At 42.2% G+C, this 23844-nt stretch overlaps 1 protein-coding gene across 2 annotated transcripts in view; it reads right to left on the bottom strand.

Annotated features, from left to right (window-relative positions):
- Nucleotides 1–19575, bottom strand: part of TENT4B (terminal nucleotidyltransferase 4B) — a 62261-nt gene extending 42686 nt beyond the window's left edge. The window contains exon 1 of one of the 2 annotated variants that reach the window (XM_022555151.3): nucleotides 18601–19575. In XM_022555151.3, the coding sequence (XP_022410859.1) occupies nucleotides 18601–19229 (629 nt within the window). In that variant the 5' untranslated portion in view covers nucleotides 19230–19575. The remainder of the gene's footprint in view (nucleotides 1–18600) is intronic. The other variant, XM_022555150.3, reaches the window with a different exon arrangement.
- Nucleotides 19576–23844: the final 4269 nt, after the last annotated feature.

The raw sequence follows: 23844 nt of genomic DNA, 5'->3' as shown, positions 1-23844 counted from the left end.
AAATTCTATGCGGTACACCTGAAATTAATACAATACTGTAAGTCACCTATACTTCAATTAGAAAAAGAAAAAAAGCAAAATATCTGAGGAGACACCTCACCAAAGAAAATACAGATGACAAGTATAAGAAAAGATACCTGACATCATATGTCATTAGGGAACTGCAAATTAAAACAATGATATACCACTATACACCTATTAGAATGGCCAAAATCCAAAACACTGACAACACCAAATGCTGGAGAGGATGTGGAGCAACAAGAACTCTCATTCATTGCTGGTGGGAATGCAAAAATAGAACAGCCACTTTGGAAGACAGTTTGGTAGTTTCTTGCAGAACTTAATATACTCTTACCATCCATCCAGGAATCTCACACTCCTTGGTATTAACCCAAAGGAGCTGAAAACTTATGTTCACACAAACACCTGCGCACAGATGCTTATAACAGCTTTATTCATAACTGCCCAAACCTGGAATAACCAAGATGTCCTTCAACAGGTAACTGGATACATAAGCTGTGGTACATCCATACAATGGAGTACTATTCAGCAATAAAAATGAGCTATCAAGCCAGGAAAAGATACAGAGGAACCTTAAATGCATACTGCTAAGTGAAAGTAGACAATCTGAAATGGTCACATACTGTATGATTCCAACTATGTAACATTCTGGAAAACACAAAACAATGGAGACAATAAAAAGATCAGTGGTTGCCAGGGGCTCAGGGGGAGAGAGAGATGAACAGGTAGAACACAGGATTTTTAGGGCAGTGAAACTATTCTGCGTGATATCATTCTGTATAATGATGGATACAAGTCATTATATACATTTGCCAAATCCACAGAATGTACAACACAAAGAGTGAAACCTAACAGTAAACTATGGACTTTAATTAGTCATAATGTATCAACATATGGCCCATCAATTGTAACAAATACAATAAATACAATATATTAATTATAGAGGAACTGGGGTGGGAGTGGGGAAGTGAGGGAGTATATGAGAACTCTGTACTTTCTGTTCAATTTTTCTGTAAACGTAAAACTGCTCAAGAAAAAATCATATACACACAAATATATACATAAAACACACACACACACACACACACACACACACGGCTCTTGGGGAAGGAAAGAGGAACCAGCTACTTCAGAACAGAAATGTCCATGAATATCTCCACTTTGCCCAGGTCTCACAGTTTTCCCTGCCTACTGACTCCCCAGAGGGGCGACCACAAACTCCTAAGGAAGCTGAAGCCAAACCACGATCTTGAGGCTCGATTCACGTCATCATCTTGGAGCATTCCTTTACAGAGGTCATACTGCCCTTCCTTTACACACCTTGCTACATGGTTTTTATACGTAAATAGTAACCTTTAAAAAAAGTATTTGATTGGAGGTAAAGTGTTAAACATTTACTCCCGGTAGGAATCCTTCCTATAATGCTGTATGGGTTACAGCATTCTTTAGCCTAAGGTTAAAGAATATTAGCACAAGATGAAGAAACATAATCCAAGTTCAATTTAAAGGAAAAATAAATGTATTACTCTGGTTGTCAAGTTAAGGCTGTGAGAATTCTGTCTCCTGAGCAGAGGCTCACAGACCACTACATCCATCATGGTTTTCTTCAGCTACCACAAGCTGAAAGCAAAGGTCAGGTGTGCCTGTGGGCCAAGGGCTCCCCTGACAGTCCCAGCCACCGACCAAAGGTCACGTACAGTTCACTACTTCCTCTTCCACACACCAGGCACTAGTCGGCCCAAAGCCCAATTCAGCTTCCTGCAGCCCACCTTGCTTCTCTTTCCTGAGGGATGACAGCTCATTAACAGAGCTAGTTAAAAGTTATATCCCCTTTCTCACTCTTATCCTGTTTTCCCTATGGCAACCGTACCCTCAGGACAACCAAATGGTTGAGGAGGAAAAGTTTCTCCTTTTAGGAGTATTTCAGCTAATAAATGATAAAGGATCAAGAGAATAAGAAGATCCCACGTTTACAACTCTAATAATGAACTAATATTTATAGGCAATGATCATTAATGGCTACTAATATCACAAAAATAAAGACATTCAGATACTATATGTGTCCTGGGAAAAGTACACACCACCCTCTATGAAGTATTCTTGCAGAAAACAACAACAACAAATCTAAACAAGCCTCTAGATCTAATTACAAATTTATAGAAAATACAGGGGGACACAGAACATATTAAATTGACACCACAGGAATGCAATTAGCAAAACTCAGAAAGTAGAAAAATCAATAGGAAAAACACCCCAGCTTCTTCAACAAATAAATTAATGGGGGGAAAACAGACAGCAGACAAAGCTGTTGATTAAAAGATTAAAAAGGCATTTCAACCAACAGCAATGCAAGAAACTCATTTGGATTCTGATTTGAACAAACTGTTAAAAAAAAAAATTATGGCACAATTGGGGAAATATAAACATTGGGTATTTGAGGTAACTAAGGAATTACTGTTAACTTATTCAGGTGTAATAATAGTATCACGATTATGGTTTCTTTTTAAGTCCTTATCTAGAGACGCTTGCATACAGAAAGGTTTATATAAAATGATGCGACATCTGGAATTTGCTTCAAAATAATGTGGGGTGGAAATGGACTGGCATGCAAGTGAAATGAGTTTGGCCACGGGTTGATGACTGTTGAAGTTGTGTGATGAGTACATGGAAGTTCATTATCTATTCTGTGTACTTTCATACCGTTTGTGATTCTCCATAATAAAAATGTTTTTAAAAATGAAGTAGAGGGCTTCCCTGGTGGCGCAGTGGTTGAGAGTCCGCCTGCCGATGCAGGGGACACGGGTTCGTGCCCCGGTCCGGGAAGATCCCACGTGCCGCGGAGCGGCTGGGCCCGTGAGCCACGGCCGCTGAGCCTGCGTGTCTGGAGCCTGTGCTCCGCAATGGGAGAGGCCACAGCAGTGAGAGGCCCACGTACCGCAAAAAAAAAAAAAAAAAAAAAAAAATGAAGTAGAGTAATTTCAGATCTCAAATTTCTCTAAGAAAGATAAACCATTATAGCCCATCATAGTAGATGCTGCTCCCCATCTATCTCGATTATGCTAAATACTACACAGTCAGCCCTCCGTACCCGTGGGTTTCACATCCAAACAATCAACCAACCACAGATCAAAATCTCAATCCGAGGTCGGTTGATTCCTCAGAGGCAAACCCCACAGACACAGAGGGCCAACTGTATTCATTGCACTGCACCATTTTATGTAAGGGATTTGAGCATCCCCGTGTTTTGGTATCCATCCTGGAACCAATCCCCTATGGATACCCAGGGACCACTGTATATCCAACCTATCCTTTTAGGGATTGTCATATGAAACCTGTATAACCAATTTTTCCTTTCCAACCCTCCACAACCTAACCAATCTTTCAAAACATTAGCAAAAAACCTCTACTCTTCTCAAAGTTTGCCCTTACCTCACCAGTCAAAAGCAACCTCTCCACCTTATCCAGTTTATCCAACCAGACCATAATTTCTTAGAAGGCAGAGAATGTTTTACTGTCTTTACTTCCCACAAAAAGCCTAGTGCAGTGGCTTGCATACAGCAGTAGATTATCCAACCAAAAAACCGTGTGGATCATCCTGGTCTGTTTGGAGATGAGTCGCAAAATCAACAAGTAATAAAGAACCAAAAGCAGAGGACATGTTTACAAAATCTATATGTCATAAAGAATGGATGAACATATTGTGATAGATCCATACAATAAAAATGCTACTCGGCATTAAAAAGTAACAAAGAACACTATATTACACACAATATGCATGAATCTCCAAAACATCATGCTCAGAGAAGTCAGGCACAAAAGACTGCCCAGCATATAGAATTCCATTTACTCAAAACCCTAGAAAAGGCAAAAGTGGTTGCTCAGGGGAAGCGATCGGGTAAAGCAACTGACTGTAACGGGCATGAGGGTACTTTCTGAGTGATGGAAATGTTCTGTATCTTCTTCCTACATTTTGATTGTTGTGGTCACAGAACTGTATCTATTTCCAAAAGTCACCTATCTGTACAATTTAAATGGGTGGATTTATTATATATAAATGATATCCTAATAAAAGCTATTTATAAATCATAAAATTAGAATTAAAAATTACATGTATTTGTAATAGGACAGAACAAGGGCTCTTATAAGTAAGACCAACATCTCCAAGAAAAAGGAACGCAACTGGGTCATTTGTAGAGATGTGGATGGACCTAGAGTCTGTCATACAGAGTGAAGTAAGCCAGAAAGAGAAAAACAAATATCGTATATTAACGCATATATGTGGAATCTAGAAAAATGGTACAAACACCCTATTTGTAGGGCAGGAATAGAGACGTAGACATAGAGAACGGATATGTGGACAGAGGGGAAAAGGGGTGGATGGAATGAATTGGGAGATTAGGTTTGACATAAAAACACTACCACATGTAAAACAGATAGCTAGTGGGAACCTGCTGTATAGCACAGGGAGCTCAGCTTGGTGCTCCATGACAACCTAGATGGGTGGGATGGAGCGGGGGGGATGGCAGGGAGGTCCAAGAGGGAGAGGATATAGGTATACATATAGCTGATTCACTTCATTGTACAGCAGAAACTAACACAACATTGTAAAGCAATTATACTCCAATTAAAAAAAGATAGGCAAGGGAAATAAGAAATTGAAAAGAAAAATAGCCAATTAATGTGAAGGCATGTGCAAATGAAACCAGTAAAATACTATTTTTTACCTATAAAATTGGCAAAAAAATGTTTCCTTTTGTATTGGTATTTGCTTTTATTTGTAACATGTAGCATTGGTGAAGTTTAGGGAAAATTCGGACTCTTGCACACTGCTAATGTAAGGGTAAACTGATCCAATCTTTCCACAGGAAAATTTGGCAAAAGCCCTAAAAGATATAAACATTCTCCAGTCTAAAACTTTATCCTCAAGAAATAACCATGTGGCAAGACAATTTATGGAGAAAGAATGGTCTTTAACAAATGGTGCTGGGACAACCTCATATCCACAGGCAAAAGAATGAACTTAGACCTCTACCTCACACCATATGCAAAAGTGAATTCAAAATGGATCAAAGACCTAAATTTAAGAGCTAAAACTGTAAGACTCTTAAAAGGCAAAATAGGGGTCAATTTTTGTGATCTTGGCAATGGTTTCTTAGATATGACACCTAAAGCACAAGAAACAGAAAAAAAAATAATAGACAAATTGGAATTTATAAAATAGAACAAACAAATAAAACTTTGTGCCTCAAAGGACAATATCAAGATAATATAAAGACAATCCACAAAATGGGAGAAAATATCTGCAAAACATCTATCTGATAAGGGTCTACAATCCAGAATATATAAAGAACTCTTACCATAAACAATAAAAAGTCCACTAGAAAAAACTGGGCAAGCAACTTAAATAGACATTTCTCCAAAGAAGATATACACGCAGCCTACAAGCACATGAAAAGATGCTCAACACCCTTAGTCGTTAGGGAAATGCAATCAAAACCACAATGAGGGCTTCTCTGGTGGTGCAATGGTTGGGAATACGCCTGCCAGTGCAGGGGACATGGGTTCGAGCCCTGGTCGGAGAGGATCCTACATGCTGCGGAGCAACTAAGCCTGTGCGCCACAACTACTGAGCCTGTGCTCTGGAGCCCACGAGCCACAAGTACTGAGCCCGCGCGCCTAGAGACCGTGCTCCGCAACGAGAGGGCACTGCGATGAGAAGCCCACACGTACCGCAACGAAGAGTAGCCCCCGCTTGCGCCAACTAGAGAAAGCTCGCGCGCAGCAACAAATACCCAATGCAGCCAAAAATAAAATGAATTAAATAAATTTTAAAAAACACAATGAGATACTACTTCACACTCCCTAGGATGGCTATAATAAAAAAGACAGATAATGAAAAGTATTGACAAGAACATGGAGAAACTGGAAACCTCAGACATTGCTGGTGGGAATGAAAAATATTATAGCCACTTTATATGACCCAGCAATTCCACTCCAAGTTATTTACCCAAGAAAAATGAAAACATATGTCCACAAAAAAATCTGTACATGAATGTTCATTATTTATAATAGCCAAAAAGTGGAAACAACCCAAATGTCCATCAACTAATAAATGGAAAAACAAAATGTGGTATATACATACACTGGAATATTTAGGCATAAAAAGGAATGAAGTACTGATACATGCTACAACACAAATGAACTCTGAAAACATGCTAAGTGAAAGAAGCCAGACACAAAAGGCCACATATTATATGATTCCATTCTTATGAAATTTCCAGAATCATAAATCCACAGAGACAAAAAGTCTGTATGAGGCTTCCAGGATCTGAAGGGGATAGTGGAGTGATAATGGGTACAGGGTTTGTTTCTGTGGTGATGAAAACGTTCTGGAATTAGATAGCTGTGATGGTTGCACAATCTTGTAATGGTCTAAAACCACTGAATTGTACACTTTAAAAGGGTGAATATGATAGCATATGAATTTTATCTCAGTAAAAATAAGTAGAAAAATAGGAGAAATAATCCTCACTGTGGCACAGGCTCAGCTAAAAACATGTCTTTTAAAAAACAAGACTGGGGCTTCCCTGGTGGCGCGGTGGTTGAAAGTCTGCCTGCCGATGCAGAAGACACGGGTTCGTGCCCCGGTCCGGGAAGATACTGGGAAGATCCCACATGCCACGGAGCAGCTGGGCCCATGAGCCATGGCCGCTGAGCCTGCACTCCGTAACGGGAGAGGCCACAACAGTGAGAGGCCCGCGTAACGCAAAAAAAAAAAAAAAAAAGATTGGAAACAAACTAAATGTTCAACTGGGGATTGGTGAAATAAATTAAGGTGCATTCAATCACTGGAATACCATGTCCACACACAGTAGGTACACAGAGTCATACTAAAGGTAGTGGGGTATTTTTAAATGCTGTAGAAATGTATTTCATATGCAAGATATTTGTCACATTAATACATTTTTTTAAGTCAAAAAAGTATGCCCACAATAGTCTGATACCCTTCTCCCAAAGTAGAAAACAATCTTAAGATAAAAACCAGTTCTAAGTTCTGGCCTCCAGATTGTGAGAGAATAAATTTCTATTATTCAAAAAAATTTTTTCTAGGGGCTTCCCTGGTGGCACAGTGGTTGAGAGTCTGCCTGCCGATGCAGGGGACACGGGTTCGTGCCCCAGTCCGGGAAGATCCCACATGCCGCCGAGCGGCTGGGCCCGTGAGCCATGGCTGCTGAGCCTGCGCGTCCGGAGCCTGTGCTCCGCAACGGAAGAGGCCACAACACTGAGAGGCCTGTGTACTGCAAAAACAAGCAACCAAAAAATTTTTCTTTAAATTGGAAAAAAATTTTAAGTATACCCATAGTGGAGTCCATATTGATAGACAGAAAAAATGAAATATAGTAAGTGTATATATTTATTATTATATATTAAATATATATAAATATTATAAAATTAATATTATAAAATTTACATTATAAAATTTATATCATATTATATTATTATATATTATATTATTATATCATATTATTATATTATATTATAAAATTATATTATAAAATTTTTTATAAAAATATATTATAAAAATATATTATAAAATTATATTATAAAATTTATATTATAAAATTATAAATATTATAAGTTAATATTATAAATAAAATTAATATTATAAAATTATAAAAAATATCTACACCAAAATATGCTAACAATAGTTATGTCCTGGTACTAGTATTATAGGGGCTATTTTTTCTTCCTTTGGTTTAGCTGTATTTTCTAATTTTTTGACAATTAGCACTTATTAGTAGTATATAAAACATAAGTTGATTTTAAAAACAAGTATTCTGGGACTTCCCTGGTGGCGCAGTGGTTAAGAATCCGCCTGCCAATGCAGGGGACACGGGATCAATCCCTGGTTGGGGAAGATCCCACATGCCACACAGAGCAACTGAGCCCACGTACCACAACTACTGAGCCTGTGTGCTGCAACTACTGAAGCCTGCACACCTAGAGCCCAAGCTCCAGAACAAGAGAAGCCACTGCATTTCTCTAATGATTAATGATGTTGAGCATTCTTCATGTGTTTGTTGGCAATCTGTATGTCTTCTTTGGAGAAATGTCTATTTAGGTCTTCTGCCCATTTTTGGATTGGGTTGTTTGTTTTTTTTGTTATTGAGCTGCATGAGCTGCTTGTAAATTTTGGAGATTAATCCTTTGTCAGTTGCTTCATTTGCAAATATTTTCTCCCATTCTGAGGGTTGTCCTTTGGTCTTGTTTATGGTTTCCTTTGCTGTGCAAAAGCTTTGAAGTTTCATTAGGTCCCATTTGTTTATTTTTGTTTTTATCTCCATTTCTCTAGGAGGTGGGTCAAAAAGGATCTTGCTGTGATTTATGTCATAGAGTGTTCTGCCTATGTTTTCCTCAAAGAGTTTGACAGTGTCTTGCCTTACATTTAGGTCTTTAATCCATTATTTTTGTGTATGGTGTTAGGGAGTGTTCTAATTTCATACTTTTACATGTACCTGTCCAGTTTTCCCAGCACCACTTATTGAGGAGGCTGTCTTTTCTCCACTGTATATTCTTGCCTCCTTTATCAAAGATAAGGAGACCATACGTGCGTGGGTTTACCCCTGGGCTCTCTATCCTGTTCCATTGATCTATATTTCTGTTTTTGTGCCAGTACCATACTGTCTTGATTACTGTAGCTTTGTAGTATAGTCTGAAGTCAAGGAGCCTGATTCCTCCAGCTCCATTTTTCATTCTCAAGATTGCTTTGGCTATTCGGGGTCTTTTGTGTTTCCATACAAATTGTGAAATTTTTTGTACTAGTTCTGTGAAAAATGCCAGTGGTAGTTTGATAGGGATTGCATTGAATCTGTAGATTGCTTTGGGTAGTAGAGTCATTTTCACAATGTTGATTCTTCCAATCCAAGAACATGGTATATCTCTCCATCTATCTGTATCATCTTTAATTTCTTTCATCAGTGTCTCATAATTTTCTGCATACAGGTCTTTTGTCTTCTTAGGTAGGTTTATTCCTAGATATTTTACTCTTTTTGTTGCAATGGTAAATGGGAACACTCTTGCACTGTTGGTGGGAATGTAAATTGATACAGCCACTATGGAGAACAGTATGGAGATTCCTTAAAATACTAAAAATAGAACAACCATACGACCCAGCAATCCCACTACTGGGCATATACCCTGAGAAAACCATAATTCAAAAAGAGTCATGTACCAAAATGTTCACTGCAGCTCTATTTACAATCGCCAGGACATGGAAGCAACCTAAGTGTCCATCAACAGATGAATGGATAAAGAAGATGTGGCACGTATATACAATGGAATATTACTCAGCCATAGAAAGAAAGGAAATTGAGTTATCTGTAGTGAGGTGGATGGACCTAGAGTCTGTCATACAGAGTGAAGTAAGTCAGAAAGAGAAAAACAAATACCATATGCTAACACATATATATGGAATCTAAGAAAGAAAAAAAAAAAGGTCATGAAGAACCTAGGGGTAAGATGGGAATAAAGACACAGACCTACTAGAGCATGGACTTGAGGATATGGGGAGGGGGAAGGGTAAGCTGTGACAAAGTGAGAGAGTGGCATGGACATATATACACTACCAAACGTAAAATAGATAGCTAGTGGGAAGCAGCCGCATAGCACAGGGAGATCAGCTAGGTGGTTTGTGACCACCTAGAGGGGTGGGATAGGGAGGGTGGGAGGGAGGGAGATGCAAGAGAGAAGAGATATGGGAACATATGTATATGTATAACTGATTCATTTTGTTATAAAGCAGAAACTAACACACCATTGTAATGCAATTATACTCCAATAGTTAAAAAAAAAAAACTGCAAAAAAAAAAAAAAAAAGAGAAGCCACCGTAATGAGAAGCCCTCGCACCGCAACGAAGAGTAGCCCCCGCTCCCTGCAACTAGAGAAAGCCCGCGCACAGCAACGAAGACCCAACACGGCCAAAAAAAAAAAAAACACCAGAAAACACGTATTCTAAGGAACAGTGGTATTAACACCTCAAACAAAGAAGAAAACCAAGGGTGAATAACTAAATTTAAGAATAAAGACATCAAATTTAAAACCTCATCACAGACCTAACACTTTATTAAATCCAAATTACTAGAAGATAACTTTTAAAACTCCACAACCGGGCTTCCCGGGTGGCGCAGTGCTTGAGAGTCCGCCTGCCGATGCAGGGGACACGGGTTCGAGCCCTGGTCCGGGAAGAGCCCACATGCCGCGGAGCAACTAAGCCCGTGTGCCACAACTACTGAGCCTGCGTACTAGAGCCCACAAGCCACAACTACTGGGCCCACGTGCCACAACTACTGGAGCCCACGCGCCTAGAGCCCGTGCTCCGCAACAAGAGAAGCCACCACAGTGAGAAGCCTGTGCACCGCAACGAAGAGTAGCCCCCGCTCACCGCAACTAGAGAAAGCCCACACACAACAACAAAGACCCAACGCAGCCAAAAATAAATAAATTAATTAATTAAAAAAAAAAAACAAAAAACTCCACAACCACAATCCTAATGCATCCTTACTCTTGCTTTGGCAGAAATTTACAATACAATAAATTTACAATTTATAGGGCTTCCGTGGTGGCGCAGTGGTTGAGAGTCCGCCTGCCGATGCAGGGGACATGGGTTCGTGCCCCGGTCCGGGAAGATCCCACATGCCGTGGAGCGGCTGGGCCCGTAAGCCATGGCCGCTGAGCCTGCGCGTCCGGAGCCTGTGCTCCGCAGCGGGTGAGGCCACAACAGTGAGAGAGACCCACATACCGCCGAAAAAAAAAAAAAAAAAAAAAAGTACAATTTATAATACAAACTTGACAGTGCTAAAAGTTATGTTATTTTGACAAAATCAAAACAGTGACTAAAGGGGCTGGTAAAGGAAAGATAAGAGACCAGGTCCTAATTCTCAGTCCAGAAAATGGTTCCAATGAAACATGGTTTATTCTAGCATAGATATGAAGAAAATATATTTATTCTACACAGTCTGAAGGCACTGTTCAGATGTAAAAATACTGTAAAAAAAACCTTACTACCACCACCAACAAAAAAAGTCACCACTAGGGACTTCCCTGGTGGCGCAGTAGTTAAGAATCCACCTGCCAATGCAGGGGACATGGGTTCGAGCCCTGGTCCAGGAAGATCCCACATGCCACAGAGCAACTAACCCCGTGCACCACAACTACTGAGCTCGCGCGCCACAACTACCGAAGCCCTTGCGCCTAGAGCCCATGTCCTCCAACAAAGAGAAGCCACTGCAGTGAGAAGCCCGCACACTGCAACAGAGTAGCCCCTCTCGCTGCTAGAGAAAGCCTGAGTGCAGCAACAAACACCCAAAACAGCCAAAAAATAAATTAATTTAAAAAAAAATCACCACTAACCACGGGGTTTACTCCCCAAAATATAACCAAGCCAACAGAAAATAAAGTTTATTCATAGCATATGAAAGGAAGGACTCTAAATTGTGAAATCAACTCTGAAGTTATCCTTTTATATGTTTTTAGAAAATGAAAATAAAGCTCTACTTCATACTAGTTTCTAAGAAAAAGCAACATGTAAAGGAAACACTGTAAAGTAATTCAATGATAAAAGAGTTAAAGTGATATTGCTAAGCATAAAATCAAAGCAAATCGAAAAGTAAGACCCTTTTAAGTCAATTTTACTTACAGATTTTTAATTGCAGACGTTCTCAATACTGCCAAGAAGTTTTTAAAATAAAACTTAAAATTAGGTGGAGTTATTTATGAGGTGGTTAATATGATAAAAGCATAATAAACTATTGCTATTCATATGAGAACAGCTAAAATAAAAAACAGTAATAATACCAAATGCTGGCGAGGATGCAGAGAAACCAGATCTCACATACGTTGCTGGTAGGAATGTAATGTGATACAGCGACTCTAGAAGAGAGTTTAGCAGTTTCATGTACTTACCAAATGACTCAGCACTTTGGGGCATTTATTCCCCCCAAAGTGAAAACTTACATTCACATAAAAATGTGTACTACATGAATGTGTATAGCAGCTTTATTTGCAATAGCCAAAAACCATATAAACTCTTCCGGAATGTCCTTCGCCAGGTAAACTGTTAAACAAACTGTGGTACATCCAAATTTTGGAACACTACTCAGCATTAAAAAGGAAGGAACTATTAAACATGCAACAATTTGGAAAGAACTCAAAGGAGTTAGGGTAAATGGAAAAAAGTCAAAGTAAAGTACCATATGATTCCATTTATATAACATTTTCGAAATGAAAAAACTATAAACATGGAGAGCAGATCAGTGGTTGTTCGAGGTTAGAGATGAGGATGTATGTGCGTGAAAATAAAGGGACGGCATGAGGGATCTTTGAGGTGATGGTATAGTTCTGCATCTTAAAGACGGTGGTGGTGGTTACACAAATCTACACGTGTAAAATTGCACAGAACTAAACACACACACACTACACAAATGAGTGCACGTAAGACTGGTGAAATCTGAATAAGGCTATGGATTATAACAATGTTGATTGCCTGGTTTTGATATTAAACTATAGTTATGTAAGATGTTACCACTGCACGAAACTAGATGAAGGGAACATGGGATCTTTCTGTACTGTTTTTTGCAACTTTCTGTGAATCTATATTTCAAAATAAAAAGTTTTAAAAAATTAGATGGGGCTATGCATGAGAAGGTTAATATAAGAAATACAAAAGGTTTAACACAGCATATGGAACATGGTAAAAAGGCTCCATGAGCACTTTTATTTTATAGAGCACTTTTAATAAAGCAACTAATTTGAAAACACAGGTTTCTGTATACTATTCAAACTATTTCAGCAGAAAGCATGACTTGAGCTAGAATTCCAGAGTTCAGTTACCAGATACTACATGAAATCTCTTATGCACATGGCAAGATTTTTTTCCATACTCTGAAACCCTTCAAGTGATTAAGGAGCCAGTACACAACAAAAACAGCTCCACATTCAGCTTTTTCCCAAAATCTTTAACTCAAATTTCTACATAACCCAAAGCCCTTAGTATTAAAAAAAAAGTCTCTAATATCATTAAGTAACTTATAGGATGGAAATAAATTAACACCTGCTGTTTGGGTTCAAATTAATGAAAAGCCTAGTTCAAGGGCATCCTCAACTTCGATAAATATTCTCTTAGAAAAAAATAATTTCCTGTCATGGTAAAAATGAATTTAAAGTCTTTTTGGTGTTCTGTAGCAGCTGAGTCCCTAACAAATATTCAGAGGGTTAGGCCATCCTCTGAATCCCCGAAGTAGGCTGAGCTGTCCAGCCAGTTCTGTAGGAAGGAGTCAAAATAGCAGTCTCAGACCAGCTGCTGGGAACTGGACCCTAATTCTTCAAATGAGCATCCTCTTAGGCCTACAGCCCCTTCAAGACTACTCCATACCTATGTGTGTATAAATGATTAACATATACAGTCTCCAGTGCAGTGGGTGTGATCCTGAAATAGTTTCCTCCACTAAATTTTACTCTAAAGGACAAAAAGAAAGCTGAGTAAAATCATACAACGCCTTGCTTTTCTACTTTCCATGGAAAAGTGGCTTAAATTTTTCTCAGGTATAAGAATACCTAACCACAACTGTCTGACCAGTCCAATGCCAGCAAGGGAGCCGTTGAAATTTTCTCCCCATGGACCCTTCCGGGCTCCTAACACTAGGATTTACTGGTAGCGGTTTCACGGAAGAAGTTGTGATGTAAGGCCATCTACCACCCCAGGACCAGAACTGCTGTAACACACACTCCCTCCTCCTCCCTACCTTAGACTTTCCTAGTATCCCTTCCCCATGCTTCCTTTCCAGAAAAAAACTAAACCTTCTGTGTGACCCCACGGTAGATTCCTAAAAGCTCTAGTAATGGCTTCTTTCTGCCTTTCGGCACCTAAAAACTTAATGGGTGTTGAAGAAAATTCCACACGCTAAAATGCCAATGATTCTGATGGTGTGACAGTGTTCACTGTCACAGATTTTAGACAGAAGATGAGTTGTGGCATGGAAGCAGCTCAGTTGAACACAGTATGCTAGATTTGAAATTCTCAAATATGAATTATGTTGTTAGTGTAGAATCTACACTGCAGAAAACCTAATGTCTTCTTGAAAGCACATTTAAGCACCCAAATGCAGTAAAATTCAATAACCTGAAGGTCCTAGTTCAGTGAAGAATTACTGTGGGCTACATTTGCAAATGCACAGAAATTATACTTAGAGCAAACCCTTGGAATAAGGCCTCTAAATTCTTTCATGTTAATCTGCCTGATCGCTTTGGAGCCCAGCACTAACACCAATCCCACTGATCATATTGCGTAGAAACAGTCAGAAAGAGGCCATAAGGCCAGGGCCAAAGAATAGCGTTAACATCTCGGACTTACTACGATACAGTGTACAACACACATAAGAAAGGACACTGCCCCACTGCAGTAAAGATGACTGTATCTCAGCCCCAAAATTTCATCTCCCTGCTAGACAGTTCTATCTAAACAGCACCATACCTTTTGCTCCAAACCAACAGTCATAACCCTTATTTTCAACAATAACACGAACATTACCCTAGTCACTCAAATTCAAAGCTGTTATTAAATCCATGAAGGGAGTCAGAATCTTTTCCATTCTTACCTTGTGGTACCTTTCACATTCACTCCTTCCCATTCCCATACGCATCATCCCAGTTCAAGAAATTATTCCTTCAACCCAAGTTTCCCACCAGGGACTTCTTGATGTCCCACAGTCAAATTCATACTCTAAAACGTTGTTTTGAACAAGTCATCCAAGCCTTGAAAAAATATCTACAGAGTTGGCAGTGCAGCCAACACAAGCCTATCCTCATGAGCTTGGACAAGCGCCAAGCACCTTCCACAAGAAGTTTCTGGACACCTGGACGCAAGACCAAGGACTCTGAATCTGCCAAAGTTTCCCATGTTTGCTACCTTTTGGCACCTCCTCTTTCTCCATTATGATCAACAATTAAATCTCTGAAAAGCAAAGGGCTTAAAGTTCATTTTCACGGACAACCAGAAGCAGCAGGCGGACTCGTCCTATATCATAGCCAGCGCTGAAAGGGGATGAATTCCAAGAAACAGAATAAGTGAAAGCAACTTTATAAAGAAAAAAGGCTTCCCTGGTGGCGCAGTGGTTGAGAGTCCGCCTGCCGATGCAGGGGACACGGGTTCGTGCCCCGGTCCGGGAAGATCCCACATGCCACGGAGCAGCTGGGCCCGTGAGCCATGGCCGCTGAGCCTGCGCGTCCGGAGCCTGTGCTCCGCAACGGGAAAGGCCACAACAATGAGAGGCCTCCGTACCGCAAAAAAAAAAAAAAGATTCTAACCTAAATAATCCAAACTATAGAGAAACTCATAGTCACAAAGAATATTGAACAATGTATTGAAATATAAAATGCTTAAAATAGGGACGAGTTTAAGTAAAATATGATGTAACCACTAGACAGAATAATACACAGCTATTAAAATCATTAAGTAAAAAAGAATAAGTCTATGGGCTTCCCTGGTGGCGCAGTGGTCGAGAGTCCGCCTGCCGATGCAGGAGACGCGGGTTCGTGCCCTGGTCCGGGAAGATCCCATGTGCCGCGGAGCAGCTGGGCCCGTGAGCCATGGCCGCTGAGCCTGCGCGTCCGGAGCCTGTGCTCCACAGCGGGAGAGGCCACAACAGTGAGAGGCCCGTGTACCGCAAAAAAAAAAAAAAAAAAAAGAAAGAAAAGCAAACAAACTCCTTGGATCTGGGGTACACAGAGAAGGCTGAGATGGTAAGCCGAGGTGAGTTTTAATTTTGAAAGAGGACCATGAAAACTTCGGGATGAAATCCAAACATCTTACTCTACATTTAAGAAATTTCCATCTTACCTCAATTTAAAAAAAAGAAAGAAAGAAATTTCATCTTAACTAGTGACCTAGTGGGTAAGAGAAAACATATACATAAAAGGAAAATCAAACATAAGCAAGCTATACCAAGAGCATGAAACAAGTACTACAAGATTTCAGAGGAAGAACCAAAAAAATCATGAACCTGGGCAACAAAGTCAGGATTTTAAACTGGATCTTGGAGTGTTCAGGGAATAAGTCAACCAGTCTGGCCAAAACAAAGAACACAGAGAGATCAAACATGTGAGACAGAGTGTGTATACAGCTGTCCCACAGTTCCAGTCCACTGTTCATGTGCTTTTTCTTCCTCTCCCTATCTGGACAGTCATGTCAGTTCAGAGGCCAGGGACCACCATGATTTGTTAATCTGTTAGCTAAATGTCAGTCATCCCAAGAACTCAGAATAGTTTTACTGTATTTAATCTCAGAATAGCGTAACATTGAGGTGCACTCTGAAATGAGATTTTTTTAAATACCTGTATTAAAAAAAGCAAAACTTTTGAAAAAGTCAAGAAGTAAGGATCCATAAATCACAACAAGAATTTTTAAGCACCCAGACACTTTTACAAAAACACTCTTAGGAACCGCTTAATAAAATTTAAAAAATTTAACTGCTGACATCCTCTAAAGAAGGAGGCAAAAGAATGGAAAGTCTGATGAAGCGATAAGCAGTTTTAAGACAGGTTTACAATCAGTTTTTAAACAGTAATCCTTCTGGGAAATGGAAATTCCTCTCCTTAATCCCTTTGAGGAAAATATAATATTTGAATCAGGACCAAGAACATCTTGCTTCTACCTAAGTTCAAATGTGAGTCTTTTACAGTATCCTCAACATTAAATAGCAAGTGAAACAGAGAATTTCTAATCTATCAAAAAGAGAGGCAGCCAGCATTTTGGATTTATAATGTATCATTGCTACATACATATGCAGAAGCTTCAGTAAAATGAAACTAGGGAACTTCAAGATTTTCGTTTACAGTGATTACTTAACTGGAGCTTATTCCTGTGAAATGAAACTACCAGAATCCCTCAATATCAATTTGCTTGTCACTAAACCACAGGTTTATGCTTCATCTTGGAAATGCTAACAGGATGGAACCATGAGCCTTTTATTAAAACGAGATGACCATGGAGAGCGCCCTTGAAGCTTAGCAACAGAGGACTAAACCCAAAAAGGTTCCCCTCTGGAAAGTGAGGACAGGTTTGATATGTACCCCAATGCCAGTCCTAAAATGCTTGACTACATTTTCCATAAAAGGTGGGAGTTGTAATAGTAGCATACAGCAGACACCAGCCCACTAGAAGCAGATGGAACCCACCAACTCATTTTACCCAGACCTTCAAAAAGGTACACAGAACTCTCTCTGCTTGCCAAAGCAGGGCAGATCTGAATGGATGAATCTAAGAAAAGGTTTCACAAGGGACTACTAATGGTGATTTCATTTGCCTACTGTAGCCCACAATGTAAAACAGGATCTGAAAAATGAAAAGCAATTTTAAAGCTCATTCTCCATACTCAAGCTAAACACACACACACACACACACACACACACATACACACACACACACACACACACACACACACACACACACACACGGCCCAAAAGCTTTATTTTACAAAAATTTTTAAAAAGGACTGTATAATCAATTCCAGCACAGGGGCTCTTCCAGAAGGGAAATCTAGCTGGAAACAGTCCCTGTTTATGTACATAATTCACTAGGGGTCAGGTAAGATTCCATTTTGTAACAGCTGAACTTTCAACAGAAAGTCATTAGTGGTGCAACATTCATTCATTAGCATAAAGTTACCCCTAGAATGAAAAGCACTGGCTGTCTCTGCCAGGATGACAACTTTACAGAGAGAGACTGGGGCCAAGGACCATGAACTCCTAGAAAGTTCTATCCGCCTGAGAAGAAGAGCTCACCATCTCCATCAGCCTAAACTTAACTGTCACCCCATTCCTCACTCCCCACAAAGCAAGGCATCGCTAATATAGGAAAGTTTTAAAAATAAAAAATAAAGAGATGGGCCAAGGGTCAATAGCAGGCAAAGCCTTTCAGGGCTGACACGGATTCCTGTTTGGGATTGGGGGAGGGGGAGGAGCTTTCTGGATGTTTCTATTCTTGGCAAGAAAAGCACCTCCAAGTCCTGTACCGTCAAAAGGCACTAACACAGGAACGTTCTCAGGGAATGAATGATTTGCCTGTGCTAAGCGACTTCATTTTGGGGTGTGATGATGGGGAGCAGGGTGGGGAGGGCTAGAGGGCTGGAGAGGGAATAGAGGGAAGGTGTCTTTGACTAGGGGGGATGGGAGGAAAGAGTGGATGGATAACGGGGGGGGTCCAGGGAAAGTGTGGAGGGTTAAAAAGGAGGATGTGGATGACTAAGGGAGGTGAGGGGAGGGTGTGGATGGCTGAGGGGATGTCCAGAAAAGGCGTGGAGCTGAGGGGGAGGGGGGAAAGCTGTGGACCGCTAACCAAGGTTGGGAAGAAGGTATGGATGGCGGAGGGATGGAGCGATGGCCATCAGCCCCCTGAGGACCAGTAACGAAGGTAGGCAGAGGGGGGTGGCCTCACCCAGGCTCCCCCCCAATCCCCCTTCTGTGGTCGTGTGCCCGGCTGCGCGTGTGCAAGGGCCAGGCCGCCAGGCCGCAGGGCCACCACTCACCCCACGACTCCCTGGTTGTAGTTCCTCCGCTTCCACGGGGTCCCGCTGTACAAGCCCCCGCTGCCGTCGGCCCGGCCGCCCCCCGCGGCCCGCCCTCCGCTGGGCTGCAGCAGGCTGTAGTTGAGTCCGTAGGTGCTGGCCTTATTGTCGCGCTTCCTCTTGTTGCTGCTGCCCGAAGCTGGGTCGGCGGGTTCCGCGGCGGGGACGGCGGCCGAGGAGTGCGGGGACGAGGACGCCAAGGGGGACGGGGACGCCGAGGGGCCCGCGGCAGCCCGGCGGGCCCAGGCCGCGGGCTGGTGGTGGTGGTTGTTGTTGTTGGTCGTCTCCAGGGGCAGGAAGTCCCGCTGCTCTGCCGGCAGCGCGTGGCCGCCCAGCAGGCGCTCCCCGGAACGGTACATGCCGGCCGGGGCCGGGGCCGGGGCCGCGCCGCCCGGGCTGCCGGTGCTGCTGCCGCTCCCGCCGGTGGCCGTGCTGCTGCCGCCGCCGCCGCCGCTCGCGCCGCCGCTGCTGTGACAGTGGTGGTTGAAGTAGAGGTTCCTCAGTCCCTGGGTCGTCTCCCAGATCTGCATCCACAGACTGTTGGACGGTCCGAGCTGCTCTGGCTGGAACCAGGCGATCCTCGGATCCATCAAACGGCGGCGGCCGCTGCCCCCGCCCCTCCTGGCTGCCCGCAGGGCCGCCGCCGCCGCCGCCGCGCCTCAGGCGCACGCCCGGCCTCGGCGGCTGCTGCTGCTGTTGCTGTTGCTGCTGCTGCTGCTGCTGTTGCTGCTGCTGCTGCTGCTGCTCCCGGCCCGCCGCGGGCGGCGCGGTCGCGCTGTGAGCCCGGCCGGCGCCGGCGGCGTCGCTCCCGCCCTCGGGGGCTCCGCGGGCCCTCCCCCCCTCCCTCCGCCCCTCTGCCGAGCCCCTGTCACCGGGGTCCCCGTGCAAATGGCGGCTGCAGCGGCGGCTCTGGAGAAGGGTGATCGGCGGCGGCAGCAGCGGCAGCGACGGCGGCGGGGCGCGCCTGCTCCGTAGCGTCCTTGCTCCTCCGGCCCCGGGGCGGGGCCTCTGCCGGGTCCGCCCCTCACGCCCCGCCCCCGCCCCGCCCCCACAGCGCGCGCCCCGCCGCCGATCCAGCCCCAGAGGCCGCGCGGTGCGTCACAGAGGCCGCGGGAAGGTGTGTCTGGGGCTGAAACCGCCCTGCCCAACCGTCCCGGCGCCGGCTAGGGAGAGGGTAGCACGTACCTGGGCGTCCAGGCGCCCCTGATGCGCGTGCCGCCTCCGATCCCAGTTTCCCGGTCCCTGAGGCTGGGTGGGGCCGGACGGAGGTCGCCGCCCCCTCCGCAGGGAATGGATTGTGGGAGGTGCCGCCCCGCCCACTGTCCCCTCCCCCAGTCTGCAGCAACGGGACCCCCTGGGCTTCTCCGACCCCTCCCGAGATCTCCGCTCTAAGCAGTGTTCCAGAGGGGAGAAAATGCGCCCCCTCGCCACCCGAGCATGTGTCCCGGACCCTGCCTGGACGCAGGCTGCCGGGCCATCCCACTACTCCCTGCGCCCGCTCTGCCGCGCCCTGGCTGGGGTTGGGAGCCGCAGGCCTTGGCGGAGGGTCCCCCCACACGACCCCGAGACTGGAGAAACCTGTGCCCACCTACAGGGCTGGACGCGCTTCTTCGTAGAGTGCGTAAACCATGGGCTCAAAACCACCGTCACACACCCCAAACCGACTTTATGCAGACTTGCACACAGAAACACGCGCAGACGCACCGGCAGGGAGACAGACACAAGGTGTTCAGCGTGTAAAGAAACTTCACTTGCCCTAAGGTGCACCAGCAACCATGAAAAACCCTTCTTAGTTCAGAATGAAAGAAAACCCAAAACCTTTTAAGCCTAATTTGAGGACCATATTGTTGGCATCAGCAGAGATTTTCCACAAAGTGGTTATTTGCATATCTTCCCAATTCCTGTGGGGAAAAGACAGGGATTTTAAGTGTTTTAAATCATCAAGAGAAAAACGGAAAATAAGTTAGTACGTTTCATGTGTGCCCTCTAAGTTTGGTCCAAAGTCCAGAATGAGCCCCTAACGCCCGATTTTGGCCTATTTTGGGAGCTCAATTTCCTGGAAAGGTTTTTTTGGCAAAGATGAAAAATTAACAAATTACGAAGCATTGCTCTACCTTTTTTCTTGCTCAGAGAATAACATGGGCATAAATATGGAAAACACACCGAAAACCCTAAAGAATTTTGGTTCGTTCTATTTGTTTGTTGTTGCTTTACTATAAATCAGTATTAAAAGTTTTCTCAGAATGAAATTTGCTATGTCCTGAGAATTACATAGCCAGGAAAATGAGTAGTGATATTTTTATGCTCTTCACACTGGCAAATTAAAAATAAAGCATTGTATAGAAAAAAGTTTCTTTTCATGACTTCAAATTTGTTTTAAACATTCAAGTGAGAAAAATGCAAAGCCAAAAAAAAGTAAACATTACTAAGATCCCACCATGTAGAAATAACTATCATGAAGACTTTGATAAACACTCTTCGAAAAATCTCTCCATGCATATATATGTTTCAAGACAGTCTTTCTTATTTTTACTTATTTCCTTATTTATTTTAAATCTTATTCAGTCTTTTAAAATAGTTTTTCAGATGTCCAAGAACACATTAAATGATATTTAAACCAAAAAAAAAAAATAGTATTCAGAATTAGCAATAGTACACGCCGGAAATTAACATTTGTTATTTTTGAATGCTTGTTTCTTCAGGCGAACCTTCAGAACTACTAAAGTATTACCAAAATGATCATATGAGTTAATATACATAAAAGTAGTTTGTAAAATGTGGGCTGTAAGGCAAGACATCACTGTTCTTGTTCACCTGCAGGTAACGCTGACCGGTTAGCCATGTCACATGTCCATGTTTCAAGGCATTCATTCAGTAAATCTTGGTTGAATGTTTAGCATCCTTGCAGAGCTGAGCTAATTGTTTTAGAGAAGATAAATAAGCAACCAGGGCCTTTGGCTGCCTTCCATGAATTTACTGTCTGATTAGGGAGGCAAAAAAAGGTAAACATTTAAAGTCAAATTAAAATTCATTCAGTTAATTCAACAAACATGTCTTGAGCAATTATTATGTGCCAAAGTCTGGGGATATAGCAATGAACAACACTGACGATGTCCCTGCCAAGCATATAAGGTCAGACAGTGGCTAAGTGCTGTGAAGAGAAAGAAAGCAAGCTAAAAAGATAGTGACGGTGTGCTATTTTTAGATGGGCTAATCAGGGAAGGCTGCTCTGAGGAAGTGATATTTGATCAGGGACTTAAGTGAGGGAGTGGACCATGACCATCTAGGGAATGACACATCAGACAGAGGGAATAGCAAGTGCAAATCAGCAAGTGCAAAGGCCCTGAGGCGGGAATTTACTTTGTGTGCAGGATGATAAGGCAATGTAAATGAGTGTTGAATGTGTATAGAATCATAAAGTATCTCTTCTGGAAGTTTCCTCAAAAACCATCCAGTCTAAAACAATAGGGAATTTTAAATACACAAAAATATATTCACTTTCCACAACAAATCTCAATGTTTTGTCTCAAAGTAATCTACTACTGCGACCAAAGAGAAAGACTACACTAATTTCAATAATAAATTTTGATTACTCAACCTTTTCATTTTGCTATTTAGAACATTACATTCTTTAAAACCACCTTCATTAAACTGATGAGCCAAAAAACAGAGCTATCAAAAACCCAGACATTGGGGACTTCCCCAGTGGCGCAGTGGTTGGAACTCCATGCTCCCTATGCAGGGGCCCCAGGTTTGATCCCCAGCCAGGGAACTAGATCGCACATGCATGCCACAACTAAGAGTCCACATGCCACAACTAAGGAGCCCGCCTGCTGCAACTAAGACCCTGTGTAACCAAATAAATTAATTAATTAAAAAAAAAACCCACCAGACATTATCCTGCATAATATAACGTCCTATTCATTCTCAGCATTCTTACTCTTAGGGGGGAAAATGCTGAGCTGATGGTCTCAACTTGCAAGATTTACAGAAACATCAAGATTCTGCAGAGTAAAAATTGAGTAGATAAATGAAAAGCAAGTTGCCCAAGAATCAGGCAAATTTAAGTACAATTTTGTTGATTTATTAACTTGAATAAAACAGAAGGGGGATTGCACATACATACTACTACATGGTGTTATTAATAATTGTCATTGTAATTAAATCTTAGTGTGTGATTATATTACTCCAGAGTTCACAAAACCATGAATAATAGTCACATAGTTACAGTTATTAGTATCTTCTGTGTTTAGCAAATGAAGTATTTGCCCAGGTATTAATAATCTTGGGCTTAGGTACCATTTACAACTTTCCCCTTTTTTGCACAGAATATACACCATTGTACCATGTTTGTTTCCTCCTTTGTGAGTACAAAGAGGATTCCAAGTAGGGAATTGCATTTCAATGAGACTTCAAAATAACATGCGATGTGGAAGCCTGTATCTTGTTCTGTGCAATGGAAGTTTCTCCCATTCCTAACTTTTAGAAAAAATATTGCTCAAATTGTGTGCATTCTGGGATCTTTGGAGTGAGAGTATCTGTGTGTGTATGCATGTGTGTGTGTGTTTACACACGTGTGTGTGTTTAAAGTCTTTATACTATAATTTCTATACCATAAAATTCACTCATTTTAAGCGTACAATTTAATAACTTTTACTAAATTTACAGAGTTGTGCAGCCATCACCACAATCCAGTTTTGGAGTCCTATGGGTTCAGGGCCTGAATAGGACAAAAGGCAGAGGAAGGAGGAATTCACCCCGTTTTTCACACCTTGCTGATTCAGCTGAGACATCTCATCTCATCTCATCGTTTCCAGCTTGGACTGGGATTTATATCATTAGCGTCCCTGGTTCTCAGGCATTCAGACTTGGACTGAATTACACCACTGGTTTTCCTGGGTCTCCAGCTTGCAGACAGGAGATCATGAGACTTCTCAGCCTTCACAACTGCATAAGTCAATTCCTCATAATAACTCTCCATATAAATCTCTATATATGGATATATATTACATATATAACAAATTCAAATAATAGATAATATATATATCCTCCCGGTTGTTTCCCTGGAGAACCCTGACTAATATAGGTCATTGGTGCTAGGAAGTGGAGGTGCTGCTCTAACAAATACCTAAAAATGTGGAAGCAGCTTTGGATCTGGGAAATGGGTAGAGACTGGGGAAGTTTGGAGGCGCATGGTAGAAAAGC

Source organism: Delphinapterus leucas, chromosome 20, assembly GCF_059928025.1.
Source record: "Delphinapterus leucas isolate spDelLeu-1000000601 "Yukka" chromosome 20, BTC_Dleu_Yukka2, whole genome shotgun sequence".
In the NCBI taxonomy this organism is placed as follows: Eukaryota; Metazoa; Chordata; class Mammalia; order Artiodactyla; family Monodontidae; genus Delphinapterus; species Delphinapterus leucas.
The sequence above is the reverse complement of the archived record's forward strand: the minus strand, read 5'-3'. Positions and strand labels throughout refer to the sequence as shown.